This window comes from Rhipicephalus sanguineus, chromosome 4 (genome assembly GCF_013339695.2).
Source record: "Rhipicephalus sanguineus isolate Rsan-2018 chromosome 4, BIME_Rsan_1.4, whole genome shotgun sequence".
Classification (NCBI taxonomy): domain Eukaryota; kingdom Metazoa; phylum Arthropoda; class Arachnida; order Ixodida; family Ixodidae; genus Rhipicephalus; species Rhipicephalus sanguineus.
Window position 1 is genome coordinate 170383244 of NC_051179.1, and position 18401 is coordinate 170401644.

The 18401-nt window shown below is 49.2% G+C and overlaps 3 protein-coding genes across 4 annotated transcripts; all 3 read right to left on the bottom strand.

Annotated features, from left to right (window-relative positions):
• Positions 1-249: 249 nt before the first annotated feature.
• LOC125758417 (uncharacterized) lies at positions 250-1624 on the bottom strand. 2 transcript variants are annotated; one of them, XM_049415504.1, is made up of 2 exons: positions 1407-1624; positions 250-685 (listed from the first exon to the last, which is right to left on the bottom strand). In XM_049415504.1, exons 1-2 carry the CDS (start codon positions 1618-1620, stop codon positions 378-380), a joined length of 522 nt encoding a protein of 173 aa, XP_049271461.1. In that variant the 5' UTR covers positions 1621-1624; the 3' UTR covers positions 250-377. The 2 variants fall into 2 exon arrangements, with proteins under 2 accessions (XP_049271461.1, XP_049271460.1); XM_049415503.1 differs by having other exon boundaries at positions 250-728.
• Positions 1625-2623: 999 nt separating this feature from the next.
• LOC119391833 (dnaJ homolog subfamily B member 8) lies at positions 2624-9211 on the bottom strand. Its single transcript, XM_049415416.1, has 3 exons — positions 8985-9211; positions 3662-3835; positions 2624-2635 (listed from the first exon to the last, which is right to left on the bottom strand). The coding sequence occupies exons 1-3, from the start codon at positions 9162-9164 to the stop codon at positions 2624-2626; spliced, it is 366 nt and encodes a 121-aa protein (XP_049271373.1). The 5' UTR covers positions 9165-9211.
• Positions 9212-9255: 44 nt separating this feature from the next.
• On the bottom strand, positions 9256-16393 carry LOC119391835 (ubiquitin-conjugating enzyme E2 Z). The gene is made up of 3 exons (XM_037659483.1): positions 16329-16393; positions 12825-13623; positions 9256-9276 (listed from the first exon to the last, which is right to left on the bottom strand). The coding sequence occupies exons 1-3, from the start codon at positions 16391-16393 to the stop codon at positions 9256-9258; spliced, it is 885 nt and encodes a 294-aa protein (XP_037515411.1).
• Between the last annotated feature and the right edge of the window lie 2008 nt (positions 16394-18401).

The window sequence follows — 18401 nt, forward strand, 5'->3', positions numbered from 1 at the left end:
GTGTGGCTAGCAGACGACGCAAGGGGCCATCCACATCACGGGGTTTCGTCCACTCGCCGCTAGGTGCCGACTCTGCTCGATCTCACGGCCAATAGTTGCGTTGCTGATAACGATAACGAATAATCGTTATCTGATTTTCTAACCCCAATAATCCGAGCACTGCGATTGACGGCAAGCTACCGCACCAGCAACTAAGAGCTTTCGGGTCGGATCTATGCAGAGACTATTGCAAACGTGAGATTTATTTAAGCGAATGTAATGGCTGCGGGGCAATTTGAAAATGAAACGAAAAATGTCAGCGGGCGGTGCGTGCATATTGCCTCACAGGAACCGGCACAGCTTGGCCACGCCCACGCCTGTCCTCGCCATTGCGGTCTTCACGGACACCATGAATCCGGAGCTCGTGGACGCGCTGGGCGCGCCTGCGCACTCTCGCTGACATTTGTCGGTCGACGAGCAGTCGCCCCGTGAGACGGCGGCCGGCTTCTCTCTGTGGCAACCCTGCGGCACGGGCCGTCGGCCTCCCGAGGCTTCGCCATCGGCCGCCTTCGGCTTCGGCTCCTTCTGGGGCCGCGGCCTCGGCTGGCTCCGAGACAGCTTCGGCTGCGCGGAACACGGACCTCGGACAACGGCTGAGCAGGCCTCCCTGCGCTGGCGGGTCGCCTGCGGCCTGAGTCGAGATTCGCTGCCGGATGCCAACGTGGTCAAATCAATGTGATGGCCGGCCACTGGAAGCGTTAAAACGTCAGTTTGAAAATAAAAGTGATTGTGCGATCACCCTGGCTGCAGGAAATGTATTTGCAGCTCGCAAATGTGTGAAAGTTATATTTGCCACTGAGCAAGGCTACGATTTGGGAAGTTTGTTCGCAGTTTACCGTGGACAGCGGGGTGCAAAAAGACAGGGGCAAGGAAGAAAGACACTCCGCTGGACGAGCGGTACCCGGTGTACTGAGCTTCATATTTGTCCTTGTCTTATTGCGCTGCTTTCTCTACAGTTACACCTACCAGTGCATTTTCCACGATACGCTGGTCAACGCATCGTGGAAGACTCCACCGTGCGTTTACATGGAGTCGTGAAGCCCCAGTACGTTTAATAGGCAGTTTTAGAATAGCGTACGCTAAGTTTGCGTTTGCGGCCCGCTACTTCCGTCACCTAACGGGAGCCTGCAAGCGGTTAGCGTACGGCGCATGCGTAGTTGCACAAAAAGCTCACACAAAGCTTTGCGTACGCTATTCTAAAACTGCCTAATATTGAATGTCCTGCGTGACAAGGGCCGTGTGCTGCTACTGGCAAGCACGTGCGGTAGCTCTAGTTATCACGGCCAAAGTTCCTAATGAGGTTTCCAACTATTTGCCCCTGCGCATATACTATAGCATTAATTTGTTGTTGTTTTTCATTCGCTCACCGTGGACTGGTGCGATGCTCCTAAATCTCCGCAAAGTCTTCCGGGAGCCAGCTAGGCTGTCCAGAGACGAGGAGACACTCTCCCACAGAAGGACGTTGTCCTTGCTGGACGATGAGCTGGAGCTTTGCGGCAAAGAAGCTTGCACCGGAGCTTCCCGGCTGCTGGTAGCCGAGGACCGCAGCCAGGCCGTCCGCCTGTCCTCACTACGAGACATGACGCCGCCGTCTTCCATGCCCTGCTCCTGGAAGTCCCTGCCACGAGCGCGGCCGGCGGGAATTTGGTCAGCGGACAAATCTTCGCCCACCACAGACTTTTCCTTGGACGCCTGTGCGCCCAAGTCGTCGCTCGGTGGTCTCTGCGATGACGTTGCATGAAATAGAAGAGAAGGCGCGATAGATATGTCCCGGTTGCAGTGGAACAAACGCAATTTCAAAGGAAGTAGAGCGAAAATAGGTATGGCGCCTGTGTTTGTCGTTCGTGCCTTCAGCGCCATACCTATTTTCCTCAAGAAGTGAACGAACTAGCTCAGCAACGAGCCCTGTTGAAGAAAAAACGGCAGCTACATCTGATTACCGGCTGTGTGTGGAACAAAGGAGCGTTATAACGTAATTATGGGCCACTTTGTTTTAGTGTGCAGCTCTCGAGCGCTCGCTCTACCTGTTTCTTGGCGTCGTTTGCGTTGTCGTCGGCGTTAGCAGCGTAACCGAGCAAACAACCTGAATGCATTATAGAAGACGAAAGAGAGCGGACGCCTATGACAGTGACAGAGAAGAGTGGGAGATGAGGAATGCGGAGGAAGGTTCAACAGAAGCGCTAGGAGAAAGGCGGAGGAGGAGGGTAGAGACCGGGGAAATAGCGCAGCATCGACGCCTGTTTGTTGGCCGCGGCTAAGAGGTGGCGCTAGTGTAACGCTCCGTCACCTTATGACTTGATCGGTAAGGTGTGCGGTGAGCGCGTCTGGCAGCACCATCACTGAAGAAACAAAGTGGCGCATGAGCGTAAGTCTGCCTGTGGTGGTGATGTGAAACGCGCCCTCGCATCGATGTAACGTAATGTCCGCTCAAGCCACCCTACTCACAGCGTTCTCTTGCCGCCGCCATGGTACTGTAGTTTACGGTGCTCGGCTGCTATTATTTATTTATTACTTATTACATACCTGCATCGCCCCAGTGGGCATTACAGCAGGGGGGTTACAGTACAAATTATGTACAAATTGATCACACAAAGCGCTGTAGAAGACATCATTGTCCAAAATGTTCACAATGTCAGGCGCTAGAGCATTCCATTCTCTTCTGGTTCGTGCAAAAAAAAAGAATACCTGAAAACGTCAACTCTGAAAGAATACTCGCGGACTTTCAGTGCATGGTTGCGTCTCGACGACACTGTAGGTAGGCAACTTTATATATCTTTGTCGATCAATGCCGGTTTTAGAATGGTATACAGAGTAAAAAAATCTGAGTCTTAGGTTTGACCCAAAAGTCGCGGGTTCGATCCCGGCAGCGGCGGTCGCGTTTCGGTGGAGGTGAAATGCGAGAGGCCTGTGGACTTGAATTTAGGTGCACGTTAAAGAACCCCAGATGGTCAAAATTTCCGAGGCCCTCCACCACGGCGTGCCTCATAATCATATCGCGCTTTTTGGGACGTAAAACACTAGGCATTATTATTTTTCTCCGACTGGTCGAATCGGCCGAGGGCTTCCGCGCCGCATCCACGTTGCCTGTCACTCAAGCGACCACCGGAACCCGCTACGCCATAATGACGACAACGCTACGTCAAAACGCGTTACGTGTAAATGTCAAATACGCAGAGACTATGTAAAACTATGCCGAACGAACTTGGAAGTGTGCAGCATATCCAGTAAGTGCCACCGTCCTGAAACGTAATGAAAAATTCACAGGGTCCCTTCTGCACTCGGCTAAGACGACTCAAAGGCGAAATCCATCCGGTGTGGCTATTTTACCGGACACTTTACCTTACACGAACACCGCTTTGAAAAAAACAAAACAAAATTTTTCTCACGCGAAGGAGGATAAAGAAAGAGAAAAATAAAGAGAAACGAGCAAGGCCGCCCAGCTCCATAGTTGGTTCTAGCCTTGCGCCAGTAGTGCAAGGTTCACTTTTTTTTTTTTTGCTGGTGTTTAAGCGACTAGAACATAGATGTACAGCGACGATGACCAAGAGTCGGGAAGCTGTCGGCCGATAGGGCACTTTCGATGCTTTCGGCAAGCGAGCTGCTGTAATAGCCGACGGCTCACCCTGATTTTGTCTATCAGTTCCTGGAGCACTTCCTCGGCGTGTCGCAGAGACAGGGTGAACAGCTGCCTCGAGCCATTGGCCCTGAATCGCTGCGCCAGCCTCTGGCGCACGGTTGGCAGCCTGGCTGGGTGCGCGCGGTCGTACGCCGCGCGATCCACGGTGCTGCTCAGAACCTGCACCCGGCCAATTGTTTGCTAGAGAAACATGTGCGATAGGTACGCGGGAGGAGATGAAATGGCGTGACACTCGCTGAAAATTCGGCAGGTCTAACACTAGCACAAAAGGCGAAAACCTGGCTGCACTCACGTGAGACAATTGAACCGTGACGAGCAAGTACGTACATCTCTTTCGCATGTACTCGACCCTTTGAACGCTTCATGTGAGCACTTTTGTATTTATACGTCTTTTTCAAATGTGTGCGGACTTTATCGAAATACCCGCTAAGCGTCTACAAGACGATACGCGTGCCCACGTAGCTGCACACTTGGTTGATGGTGTACCTGATGATGATGGTGAATTGTTGCTGAGCCCTTTGTAATGGGTGGACAGTTTTGAACTACTCACTCGTTACGCGATTCCCGTAGCGCGACGCCCGGTGCTATTCCACGCTTCTGCCTCGCAATAGCACGTCTGCTGACGTCGCTCCTCACTCGACATAACGACTGTGTGGGGTATTTTTCCAAAGCGGTTTCAAGCACTGGCGTGGCCCTGTGGTAAGACTGCCACGCACAATGCCATGCTTCTATTCTCGAACCCTGATCTTTTTCTGATATTTGTTAAGGTCACGTGGGTTTTTGCACCGCACGCCGCGTTTTTCAAGGTCATGGCCTGAGGAGGCGCTTAGGGCTCCGCACCTTAATATTGTGGCGACGGCCCCACTTGTCTCATCATGCGAATGCGTCCGGAATCGTCTGTCATACAAACGACAGACAACGCATGTTAATGGGGCAGTGAAGAAGTGATAGGTTAGTGAAAACGGAAAAACAGTGTAATATATACCCGAGTGCAGCGAGAAAGCTGCAAAAAAGACATGCGTGGTTTCGCCGTAAGAAAAAGTGCAATGGATGGATGGATGCAACACTTTATTGAGGTACTGAGAAGCACGACTTTCGCGCCGCGGGCCGCTCCAACGTCGGGACGGACAGGCCTAGCCAGACCGCCACGTCGTGGGCTCTCCGGACGGCCCAGAGCTGATGGTTCAAGTCGGGACTGCGTAGAGCCGAGTCCCATCTCCCCTCTGTCTGTCCCGTAACGATTGGCACCGCCGGAGTAAGTGTTCTAAATCTGCTCTGCCTTTGCAGAGAGTGCACGTGTTGTTGTGCGTGACTGGGTGCAGTGTGCGTAACAAAAGCGGTCTTAAAGTAAGAGCTTGTGGTCCGTTTAGTTTCTTGTTGAAGAAGGGAAATGTAATCCTCGTTAGGTGGAGGCAGCGCCTCCTCTATTTTTCAGTGCCTGGGCGAACGCTCTCCTCGGGCCGTCGAGCGCGCGCTCTGCGTCCGCTCGTCGCTGCCGCGTGGTGGCGCTGTGCAAGTAGACTACGGGAAGCTGGCGCTGAACGCGCTCGCGTATCACGAAGCTCACGAATTCGTGTTTGCGTACGAGTTAAATTGCATTTGTGCTTTTTGCAGGCTTTCACAGCCACAGGGGGATGGAAAGAGACGCGAACATAGCGGCGCGCTGTTTTCATTACGCTCTAACCGTCGTGGCAATAAAAATATGCTAGGTGGTATTTTATTGTGTCATGGATGACGTCGTGTTCTCATCCGTCATCGAGGCTATAACCACTTGAAAATTGATGCGAAACAGCAAAGAATGCAGATTCCGAATGTTCGCGTCTTTCCATCTCTTCTGTATGTATTCCGCAGGCAGATTGTCCGGCCGTGCTGCCGGTTCGATACTTGCACTCGAGTTTGATAGTATTCGCGTTTTATTTTCTATTTCGGGCTACTGCAACCGCCCCAATGCCTTAGTATGTCATACTGTTGTGTTCCACTCTGCAAATGGAATGGAAGAAATCACGATTGTCTTTTTATTTCCATCTATTGATAAAGAAAAAAAACCTCACAGGGTCCCTTATGCATTCATCTAAGACGACTGAAAGGCGAAAGCCATCTTCTTCTTCTTCCAGTCAATGTATTGAACATTCCCTGCCTTCCTCCAAGGTATTTCTGCGCCTAACGTTGTTTTCTTACAGCCTCAAGGATCGGAGGCAGTGCAAGCGTTCTGCACATCAGCGGAGGCATGCACTGCCTCTATGATCGGCCCATTTTGACCAAGCGAAGATGTAATATGACGACGTCACGTGATGTGACGTCACGATAATGTCACACAATTTTATTACCTATGACGTCATGTGATGACGTCATCACGTAATTACTTTTGGAATCACTCGTGCTGATGCCGCCGACGGTCAATTTTCGCGTTTGACGAGGCATCTAAGGCTTTCGCCTTAATACATTGTTCGGCTGTCGTTCCATGAAATTCCAGCTGCCGCTGGTGTTCGGTAGAGGTGGCTCACAGTTTTAGGCGGGATAATTGGTCTCCTAATACATCTTCAAACTACACTAGATTATGCAGCCGTCGTTTACGACGCGAAGATTTCATATAATATAAGAAGCGGCGGCTTAAGAATGATGCAGTAGCGTCACTTTTGCAGACTACCCTTCACGTTTACAGCCCAAGGTAACAACTGAACCAAGCATGCCAAGTATCCCTACACGTGACCGTGTTGCGTCCGAACAGTCAACCAATGGATGTAGTACCAGACCAGTAGCAACGCTGCCTCGCGATCGCCGCCATGTGTATGCAGCGCTAACATTAGGTCCAAAAGCTGAAGAATCGGAGCCCATGGACACCACATGCGCTACCGGCGAAATAACCGACAATCATTATGTACAGTGTCACAATAGATGAGTGCACAAGGCTGAGCAGGCTGCCCCATGCGACAAAAGCGTCCAGGTCGACAGCCATTCGGCTTCTATATACTTTGCTCACTTCCGAAAAGGGCAAATTGAAGAAAAAAGAAAGATACCTGAGGAGCCAGACACTGAGGCTATAACAATCCGTCGACAAATACAAACGACTTGCTCAAGCAACTGACAACAGGCCGCGCCATTTTTCACGCCTTTCACATTCGCTCAAGTTGAGAGTCGGCACTACGACTTTATACTTGAACGACAGCGTCTGTTCACACACATCGGTCAGTGTTGCAGGAAGCGCGCGGCATATGTAGCTGTTTTTGTTTGTTTTTTGTACCACCATGATTTAACGGGTTGAAGCTCTGAAAATGTGGAATCACTTGGCATAGTTCCTCTTTTTATGGCACCAGCTGTTGCTTTCTCCCGGTGCCAACAAATGTAATTCTCAAACGCTTTACGAAGGGAACGGGCGATCACGTATATCCCTGGAAGCATTCTAGTGATATTTCATGCTATTTAGTACAGGAACTCCAGGCTTGCGTATAGTGTACTACACCAGCACACGGTAGCAGCCATCGGGGAACTTTAAGCGCCCATGCTTTCAGTATTAGCTCTTAGCAAATGCTGCTTTCGAAAATCGACTGTCAGACAGTCAAAAACCGACTCTCAGTCAAGCGAACGTAACGGTGACAAAACAATTTTCCGCGCATCACTGGCATGCGCGCGCTATCGGGCTAGCAGACGACGCGCGAGCGTCTCGATCAAATAGCCGCGAAAGACACATGCCTTCGCAATGGGCTGGTTGTCCAGAACGACAAGCGTTTCATGATTTAAGTTTACAAGTTTTCATTATACTTTGAACAACGCGAATACAGCCGAAAATTGAACCATGTAGCAGCTTAGAATGCAGCCACGGCATTCGTTTCCGCGAGCGACGACGCGTCGGCAGCTCTACTTCGGTGGCGGCGCCCGGCGGCTAAAAGCCGCACTAACGCCGACGGTCGGTTCCCATTGCGCTCCGCTCCTTCGCCCAGGCACAGAAAAATAGAGGAGGCGCTGGTGGAGGTCATTTCGTCTTATGTGCTCGGAGAGTCCTGTTTTCTGAAACCTCAGGCTCTCGCAGATACATGCACTTTACGAAATACTCCTGCTGATCTTTAAAGACTGGCTCGGAAATTCTTGCCGGGAACAACTCATTAGAGCAATATTAAGCCAGTCAATGGTTGAGAGTTCATCAGACAGTATACTACTAAGCTTGCTCCGCTCTGGTGTGCTCGCGTGTTCTACGTTGCCAGTTCCAGTTGTAAATGAATCTCATCTCGCATGTTGAGGTTACAAGAAATGGTGTGGCACATATTCCTGACAAAATGGACACGTCCTCTGCTACAGGTCTTCCAGATGAAAGAGCATACGGTACGAGATTTCTAATTCACAAGGATAGACGGGGTCCACTGCATTAAAGAAAGGGTAACGGGAATTCTACTGCCTTAAAAAATATTGACGAAAACTTATGCGGCCCTATTCACACCTTGTGTACTTCCAGGTGCACTGACCTTTGTCATGCACCCCGTGGCTCTAGTCCCCGCTTCTAATTGATACATAAACTTTAGATCAAATAGATTTAAAATTCAATTCAACCTCCACCGTTTGTGTCGGTGCAAGACAGTCCAGCACAAAGTTTAAAGTTTGAGGTTTGTTAATACCACTTCATGATACAGAAATTGGTTACATATGCTATAGAGTTTATTCTTACAGAAACGAAGCGGTTCAAAACTGACGAGAGTTTTAATTATGGTCGCAGGAGGCTGTCAGTAAGTGACGGCTGCATTATAATGAAAAATAATAGAGAAAAAAAGAACTCGGGGAACAGAAGAAACTTTAATCGTTACGAGATTTGAAAGGGTCGCTTTAGATAAAGCATATATGTATGTAGAAAACGGAAAACGTTCTTGCCCACAAATTTTGCAGCACAACTCAACAAGAATTCTGGTTTCTCGGAAATAACGCTTCATAATTGAAGAAAGGTTTCCTTCCCTCTTCAATTATTTAAACTTCGCTCCAAGTCGCGGAATCCGCAAAACTGAATTTGCCATAATTTGCGTCGTTGTACTTCCAGTTGTCCATTAATTATTCTTCGCGTAGCGATCTACTAGCCTTTAATTGTTTAGCTCAGATAGCAGAGCGAATGTCCCGGAAATGCGTTGGTACTGGGTTCAGATCCCGAACCAGAACGATTTTTTTTTGCTTCAGCTGTTATGTTTCGCTTTCTCATGAACCCGCAAGAGTTATGCGAGCCCGTGGAAGTGGCTCGCGCATGCTTCGTAATTATTTGTCGACACTCCCGACAGAAGGAGGACGTCATTCATGATCGTATCTTAGCGGCGAGCGGTTTCACTGTGCTCACCGTGTACGCCTCGTGTAGGCGTTTGAAGCGTCTCTCGGCGACCTCGCTGCGACCAGGATTCTTGTCCGGGTGCCAGCGCAGAGCCCGTCTCCGGTACGCCTGCCGGATGTCCTCGGGACCCGCGCTGCGGCTCACGCCCAGAAGCTCGTAGTAGTCTGCCGGCGCCGACGACGAAGCCATGCCGCCGGTGATCAGTGTTGCATCGCCCGCCCGCCTACGCCGACCTCCGCTTGATCACACCGCCGCGCCGCGGATGACGGTGATGATGATCTCAGAAACTGCCACATGTCCACTGTAGGGAATGAGTCCAAGAATGGAGCGCCGTGATAAAAAGAAAAGCATGAGGTCCCTTCAATTAAATTTACATATATAAAACGGATCCCCATCCTCACGTTCACTGTGAAAATTTATGCACAGCGTACGATACGCCCCTAAAATGAACAGCTAGACGCAACTGTGTTGTGGTTCTTGGGTTCGCTTTCTAAATCAGCTTCCTCGCCCTCAGGAGGCGCATCACCATTGCATAAAACCCATTATCACAAATAAACGCCAGTCTCTGGCCCATCCTTGGCTCGGACTCAGTTGCGTCCCTTGTCTGCCTCGGGGCCGTTGTCCCGGCGTGCACCCGTTCCTTTGTCTCCGCGTATGCATCAAAGGCGTCCGCGTCCGCAGCGCACACTCCGCCTTGAGCCGGTGACATGAAAGGGCTAAATGGCAACCCCCTGATCGTAACCGAAGCCACTGTAGTTACAGATCCATACGAAATCCATACGAATTTTCCTGTGGTTACCATCGTTTCCGCATGAATATCCTTGTGGCTTCGGAACAATCAGGTGGTAGTCAATTGTCTCTTTTGTAACTCTTCCGCCACCTTGCGGGATTCCCCAGAACTCATTTGAAATATCTAGCCAGTGGCGTAGACAGAAATTTCAAGGCGAAATCATCAAACGTCAATGTTTCAAGGCCCATGAGAGATACAAAACAAATGGTCCAGAAAAAGAAGCGAGCGCGCCGTCTAGGATGAGAAGTCTGGGCTGAATGTAGAAATAATTGTTGCACTAGTTCTTTTTTATGATTGCTTGTCTTTTGTGTTAACTCAGTAGTTATAACTTTAAATCTTCATATCTACAATTCTTGGCCAATCCTCCAGTGTGGGTATGAGCCATGTGTAGAGGCACATCATCATCATCATCATCATCATCTACGCGCGTATTTTGTTCACTTCGTCCTTGGGCTTTCGAAAAAAAATTTTAAAGAAAAACATGTGAGCGCGAGATCTGCGCGTCTGCTTTGTCAGCTTCGTCATTTCGGCGTTCACGTGTGTAAAAAAAAAACAAAAATATCGGGCGATGCTGAACACTTCATAAGAATGTGAAGGCGAAAGGCAACTTGGACCTCCTGTTGACCGTTTGTTGAACTTTCTGCCGATGTGCTTAATTTAACGATGAACGCTCGGATGACGGGCTGTTGAAGTTTACGTGCAACTTAGTGCTGATGTCCTCTGCAACTTTGTGGCAGTATTCTGTCAGACCTTACATTTAAGTTTAGTTAAACTTTATGTTGGACTTTCGAAGAACTTCGCATGGACGATCATGTACATTCTGCTGACATTTATGAACTGTTATATTGATGTTTGTAGAACATTCAAGTATCGTTTACGTTACCTTGTGCCGAGTCGTGTGGAAATGATGCTGTACTCAGATCACGTACAGTCGCGCTCAATATGACTTGCAACACGGGAGCGCGTGGCCTCACGAGTTTAATGATTGCGCACGGCTTCAAATTGCTCCATTTCTGTAATTAATATTATTTTCTTATTTGGGAACATCCCCCAGTGAGAGAAGAGCGTTTAGTTGTAAAAATAAGGGCTAGTGGAAGGAATGCGAAATCTTTAAACTCGTGAGGCCACACGCTCCCGTGTTGCAAGTCATATTGAGCGCGACTGTACATTACAGTGTGTAAGCTCTCAAACTACTTTCTCTTTATTAAGTTGCAGTCAACTCAGACCACGCCAACTGTAGCACTTAATTGCGTCTTTTATTGACACTCCATGTGATCCAACTCTCTCAGTGCGCACTTCAATCGCCACTGTACATCTCTTCCTCATCCACTACCAACGACATAGCAATGTCCACTTGATTCACAGCACAAGTGCACACACCATCCCCAGCAACATTAAACGGGCGCTCGGTATCCACACTCACACACTCATTACCTTATGATCGGTGAAGTAGCATGTATCGCTTTTGCACAATCCCGGTTGTGAATGCCGAATCAATACACGTGTCTCTATTAGCAGTTGCTGACTTGACGTTCGTCAAAAACTACAGCACATCAGTGGAACGTTCAACAGCGGGTTAACAGAATGCCCAAGTGGGCTTTCACATTCTTAGAAAGTTCTAAGCATCTATCTTATGCAGTCGAACCCAACTCTATCGAGCTCGGTTAAATCGAATTATCCATTATACGGAACTATTTTAGAACACGAGAATGCTTTAACGTTAATGCATAGAAAAACCTACGGCTACATCGAACAAAAATAGCCAGAACACTCCATATATCGAACATCGGGCAGTACTAAATGCCCCAAGAAGCTGGCTTATCTTCAAGCTTTTGGGAGAGAGGGCAGTATTATGAGGAGGGCGCAGCGCGAAGAGAACCACCGCTTGCCGTGACGTGCTTTGTCCCATGATTCTTTGTCGTCGCGCACGCTCTTCGGCCCATCGTTCGTGGCCACAGTTCGCTTCGCGAAGGAACAAAAGAACATCCCAAACTATTGTCCGCTCTGATATATGCCCGCTGTGAAGGCCTTTTATGAAGTATGCTGATTAAATCTATAGTGTATTTTCTCACGCGAAAGATGTCCCTTCATATAAAGTGCATCACCTACTACAAACCGCGAATAAAAAAAAGCTAAAAAACATTATCTCCCCGTATTGACGTGAAGCCGCCTTCCTTGCATTATCCTGAAGCAGTGCCTTGAAGGCAACTTGCTCATCAAAAATAAGGTAAATTTCTTAAAAGTTATCTATCGAATCATACGATATATCGAACTAACTTCAGTTGTTTTCTTTTTTTGTGTGTGAGCTCCATATATGCAGGTTTGATCTGTTCGGTCAAGCATCACCGCTGCCACTTTCATCAAAACAACGCTCGGCAACGATTCGCAAAGCAAGCTTCGTTGCAAAACGTCGAGGAATAATTTACGGACCCATGCAACGATTTAACGTCTCCTAAATAAGGCACCGTCCGATTCTTGGCCGGGGTGGGTTGCGCCGAGTGAATGAGGAGCAACCAACGAAATACGCAAAGCATTTTGCAACCCGTCGTGGAAGCTTAGGCTGTGTTGCGCTGCTGAGCTCAAGGTCGCGGGTTCGATTCCCCGCTACAGCGGCCGCATTTCGATGGGGGCGATATGAAATAACACCCGTGTACTCAGATTTAGGTGCACGTTGCAGAACACCAGGTGGGTCAAAACCCATCAGGAGTTCCCCGATACCCCGTGGCCCATAGTCATGAATGGTATCGTGCTTTTGGTACGTAAAACTCCAGTGAGTATTAATACTAACACATATCGCGTGCTCAGACCGTAAGCGTACAATATGAAATCGAGGCATTACACAAGACTGCGTCGGCCGTGCTAGAATTTTGTTATTTAGAATACGTTACTGCCAGCCTATCTTTCATAAGATTTCTTTCTTTTCGGTTATCAACGCAGTGCCGGTCTGTTCGAGGATTGTTGACTGGCCTGGATCACTTCTGGGCTTGGTTTTCGGCAGCAGCAGTAGCCTCAGCAGTAGCCTCAGCAGCAGCAGCAGCAGCAGCAGCCGCAGCGGCAGCCGCAGCGGCAGCAGCAGCGTCGGCCTCGTTCTTCTTTTCCACCTTGTCCTTGAGACTCTGCAGTCGTGTCAGGAGTGTCTCGTACTCCGCAGTTCTGTACACGTTGCAGAACGCCTCCCAGAGTTGCGTGCCCGTCTGATGGAGCCGGGCCTTGACGAGTTCTTCGTACTTGCTGTAAGACTCGAGGAACGACTCGAGTATGATCTTCCTGAAGGACGGCGGGCACTTGGCGTCCTCCCTGAGGGCAGCGTCCACTTGGTCGCACACGGCCACCCGGATCGTCTCGTGCACGAGGTAGAGGTTGTACCGGTCGCTGTCGCCTTCTTTCGTTTCCTTCCTGAACGCGTCGAAGAACGGCTTGTTGCTCAGCAGCGACTGGATGGAGACGAGCGTGCTCGACAGCGACTGGGCGGGACTCCAATCGCACACTGCTCCCGCCGTGCCCAGGGTGGTCACGCACACCTTGCCGCAGTTGTAGAGGTGTATGTGGAACCGGACCCTGCCTTCGTCCGTGTTCATGAATCGTGCGCGGGGTGGGCTCAGCGGGTAGTTCGACGGAAACTTGAGGAAGAACTGGAAGAACCCACCTTCGTACGGCGAATCGGGCGCTCCGAGCATGAGAACGTGCACTTGGGTGACGTCGGCTTCCACGGGCGAGATGAAGAGCCTCGCCGGTGGCTCCGCGTTGAATTCCGCGATGTCCTTCTTGACCCTGAGTAGGCACTGCGAGGTCGGCTCGTCGTGAACGAAATTCATCGGGTCCCAGTTGGTAGTCATCATCTTTTTCTTCGAGGGATTTCTGGGGATGGGCGAAGGAGACCGGCAAATTTAAGGAGAATGGCAAATCTTCAGAAGCCCCCGCCAATGGCTTCAGCCCGCTGTCTCCGTCCGAAGGCGGAGCGCCCAGAACGCCCTTGAGCCTAGCTGGTCGGGTGGCGCGTGCTGTTTTGGCTCAGCCCACTACGCGGGATAAGCCACGAATTGTGCGGTAAAGAGAAAAATTAGTGAAATTGAAAACGAATATGGAAAATATGGAAAAATTACAGCAGTAATTAAGGAAACTAAATTAATTATTGTTTAGCGGATACAGGCGGTCGATTCACATGGGAGAAACAATGAGCACTAACAGACAATCATCATGCGTCTTCTCAAAGCGCAAAACGCGCATAGAGTTAAGGCTCGTTCCCACCTGCGACTAGCAACGGTCGCGCGACAAAGCTAGGCGCAAAGCGACTGGTTGCATGTTGTCGCAAACGGCCGCTTTGGTCGCAAAGCAGTTGCCCACGGCTCGATTTTTCTGTCGGGCGACTTCCGCCGCAAACCTGTGAAGCCATCATATGCGCAGTAACAGGACGCCAGCTTATATTACCGGGCAATGGCAATGCGAGACACCGTCAATTCTGTGTCACGACGGGTATATAGGCATCGCGTTCACAGACCAGAGGGAGCTACGTAGCATTCAGTGGACGTCCCAAGGTCGATGACATTGGCCGCTAGGGGCACAAACCCCTCCCCCCCCTTCCCCCTTTTCGCCAGGTCCAGCCACTGTGCGGCCATTCATGCCATGGGGAGACGCGCGCATTGCGTTCACATCTTGTCTGGGCCCGGCTCTATATTGCTTTGTTTATCCTCTAGGCTGTGCGGTGTAGCACTGCAGTCACACTGGAAAACTCCCCTTCAAGGTGCCTCTAGGTCGCCCTCAGGTATGGACATCGACAGCCTTTAGTCGCTTTTTAGTCGCCAGTCGCAAAGGGTCGCGCGACCGGTCCAAGTCGCAGGCGTGAATGGATGGTTGGTTTAGTTGCGGTGATAGCCTTCGGTACAAAGTTTAGCTAATCTGATCTCCTCAGGGCAGGTGTGAGTTTGCGCTTCTGAATAAGCGTGTTGAACGGGCGGGAGGAGATGTGTAGGGCGTGTAGGAGGGGAGATTGAAAAGGAATATCAGTATGACATTTGACCCCCCACTGGAAAACAGTCTTAACCTTCCAACGGTCTGTTTCACCTGCATTTTTTTTTGTCCCCCAATATCGTCATCGGACTTTTTCGTGCTTGCCTTCTTGAAAACTCTTCGCTCGCCACTTTCCTTAATCAAGCATGTTACGTCACGCTTATAGAGCTCAATCTAGGAGCAGGGCGTTAAGGAAAGAAAATGCACGCGAGATTAAGAGCGATGACTGTTAATTATGTGACAAACAGATGCCCCAAATGGGGATACTATTCTTCGAGTATACTTCATAAAGGGGGCATTTTCGGCTGCCCATTGGATTGCGGTCGAATGCCTGACAGTATTTGATCATGCCGATTCTTTCTATTGTTTATTTTTTTTTACGACGAATTGTTACAGGCCGTACCATTTCAGCTTATTCATCAATAACGCATGTCACTATCGAATGCCCGCCGACCCTGGGAGAAACCTGATGACGCTTCGGAGTAAGGTCGAGGGTTTCGGTTGTAGTAACAGGTGCATACTCTCCAGTCAGAGCTCACAAACAACGGATCCAAAACTAAAAGAGGGACATCAAACAAGCGCCGTCTAACTCACGTTTATCACTAAGGCGAAAGCCTCAGGTGCCTCATAAAATGCGAAAGGTGACCGTCGGTGGCATTGACGTCAACGCGAGTGACACAAGAAATCATCGTCAATTGATGAAGTCACAGGCCACCAAAACTTGTGGCGTGATCATGACGTCACATAACGACGTCATCGCATGATATCGTCGCGGGTCGAAGATAAGCCGATCATGGAGGCACTCCGAAACCACGTTGGGCGTAGAACGCTTTCGTGGGGTGGCGGGGATCAGAACAATCGTCTCAGAAGAAAATTAGAAGGTGGCTCTCGCTTTCGAGTCCTCTTAGTCAAGTCCATAAAGGACCGTGCGCCATCTTAACAAACGCTCGAAAAGAAAAGTTTCGCAGAAGCTAAGTGGGCGGTCATGATTCTAGGTTGTGTGGAAATGACATTGATCACAGATGTTTCGTAATCTTAACAGACACATGGAAGGGTGAGATGAATCACTATCCTGTATACCTTAGCAATGCGAGAAGATTGTGCCAGTTCATGAACTTTTTGATCGTTGTCTTTGGCAGTTTTAGAATAGTGTACATTAAAATAGCCTTCCTTGCGGTCGCCAGCTATTTCCGTCACTTAACGGGGGCCTGCAAGAGGATAGCGTACGACGCATGCGCATTACTTAAGCCGTTGGATTTATGAATATTCACCCTTACCTAAATAACGTATATTAATTACACTTAGCGAAGCAAAAGGCCAAGGTTCTCGTGCCAACGACATGAAGTGCGGTATCGGAAGTTCAGAACGCATCAACTTTTCATTTGGAAGATGCAATTGCACACATCCTCAATTATCACATGCATTGCTTCGGTTGAGAAGATGTTGCCGCTCATCGTAACTGGTTTGTCACAAAGGAAAGTTTATTGAACCTGTACACGCAAGCGCATGAGACGTTTATAACCTAAATACTCATAAATTGCGTCAATGTAACTTACACAAACGCTAGGGTGCTGTCGAGACCGTGACTGTCCATGGAGCCGACAAATACCACCTTCGCCATCTACGCCTTGTCGCACAACATGCGCAAGAGTGCGACGGTTCACTTGCGGCTTGTTTCTTTTTACATGCGCTCCAACCGTGGAAAACGGCGAACAATTGTATAAATACTGTATTGAACAAGGTGCAAGGCTTCCAAAAAAAGCTATCCGCAATGAGAAAAGTGACATGCCCAAAACGACATAGATCCATTGGTAGGAAAGAATCTGCGACGGCCTTCAGCGACTCGTTCACATTACGAAGTACTTCTGAGAGGGAAAGAGGGAGAAGTATGAGGTTGAGGCTACTTCGAGAGCCGGGTTGTGGTGTCTCAAATTATAATTGTATGCAGTCTAATGAACATGTGCAGTAGTCAGTCACTCAAGCAAGAAATGAGCATTCTTATGTAATTCCTGTGTTATTCTTTGTCATTCATCATAAGTAACGGTCTTCTCCTGTCACGGTACATATGTAGTACGCTAATCATTGCAATAGGAGCCTCTTTCATTGCCTGAACATTAGAAGGTACGCCATTAGCAACGGAGATTGGGTAGGGGGGGGGGGGGTACGCGCGTCGTTTGTCCGTCCGCCATAACAGGCTCCCGTGATATGGAACATAAGGAATATACAGAAATAACCTACCATAATGTGTCTACAAATAAACATAACTAAGAACCAGAAATTAAGCAACTAAAAACAAAAGAAAACCAAAAATAAAGCGAATGTTTGGAAGCGTCTGCATGCGCCGTCCGAGCGACGGAGCTAGGCCGGCTCGTCTGATCGCTGCTTACGCCGCGTTCAGTCGCCTGCGCACGCGCGCTTTTACCTGCGCGGTGAACATAGGATGCGCGGGGTGTTGTCAATTTGGACATTATACGGAACAAGAGGGCGACGGCGACGATAATGTCCATATAATTGCTATCGCAATAAAACTTTAGCTTTTTAGCTACCCGAGAATCCCAGCGCCCTTCTAGCAGGGAAATTCATATACTCTACGCCATGGATGCCAGATTCCAAAAACCTTACGAACTTATCGCGTGCAATCTATGCATACCGCAGCGCAACGCTTGTCGTCTTCCAATTTGGCAACATTGAAAAAATTTTCCGGAAATCAGGGGAATGCATATTCAACGTTTTAGATTACTGGCTTCACACAACCAGTTATACAAAACTTTAAGTACAGTCTGCCCACGGACGCATCATTCCCACCAGCTGTATGTAAAAGCCCCGTCTCCTTGCGCGTTTAATTTTCAACTCAAGGATTCAAGGATGCGTGCCCTGGGGGCACTCACCCTAGCGCACCAAATATTCAGTTAATTATTGGGTCTTACCGTGTATCCCCAGATCCCCAGTATCTGCAGTGAAAGCTGTTGCATGCGCCTTCGCAACACGCGTAACGTTAGGCTCGTTCACACTAGCAACCACTATAGTCGCAAGGAGACTAGTCGCAAATGGGAAGAGGGAGAGAGAACAATATAGGAAGAGGAGGTGAGAAATAGAGTGTGAGGGCGAAATAAAGGAAAGAAAGTGAGAAAAGAGAGAAAGAGCGAGAAAGAGATAGAACTGAAATAGACTGAAGAGAAAGAATGAAATAGAAACGAACAGAGACAGAGAGAAACGTAGAAATAACAGCGAGAAGTAGAAAGAAAGAAAGAGAGGACTGAAAGCAGGAGCAAAATAAAGAGAAACAAGGCAGGCCGCCCAGCTCAGTTCTTCCTTCAGGCTTGGCCCCAGATGAGAGAAGCTGCCGCAATTTTTTCATTCGTGCGACTGCAGTCACAACTCCTCCGAACGAATCGGACGCGCAGTACCAGGACGGCAGCTTATTTTTACCGCGCAACGACAACGTGAGAAGACGTGAAACCTGTGTGGCGACTTGGTATAGGTCGCACACAGGCATAGGTCGGCAAACTCACTCACGAGTCGACTCACTCAGACTCACTCAGATTCAGATCGACTCGTGAGTCTGAGTGAGTGAGTCGGGGTAAGGAATATTTTCGTGAGTTGAGTGAGTCTGGTGAGGAAACTCTTAG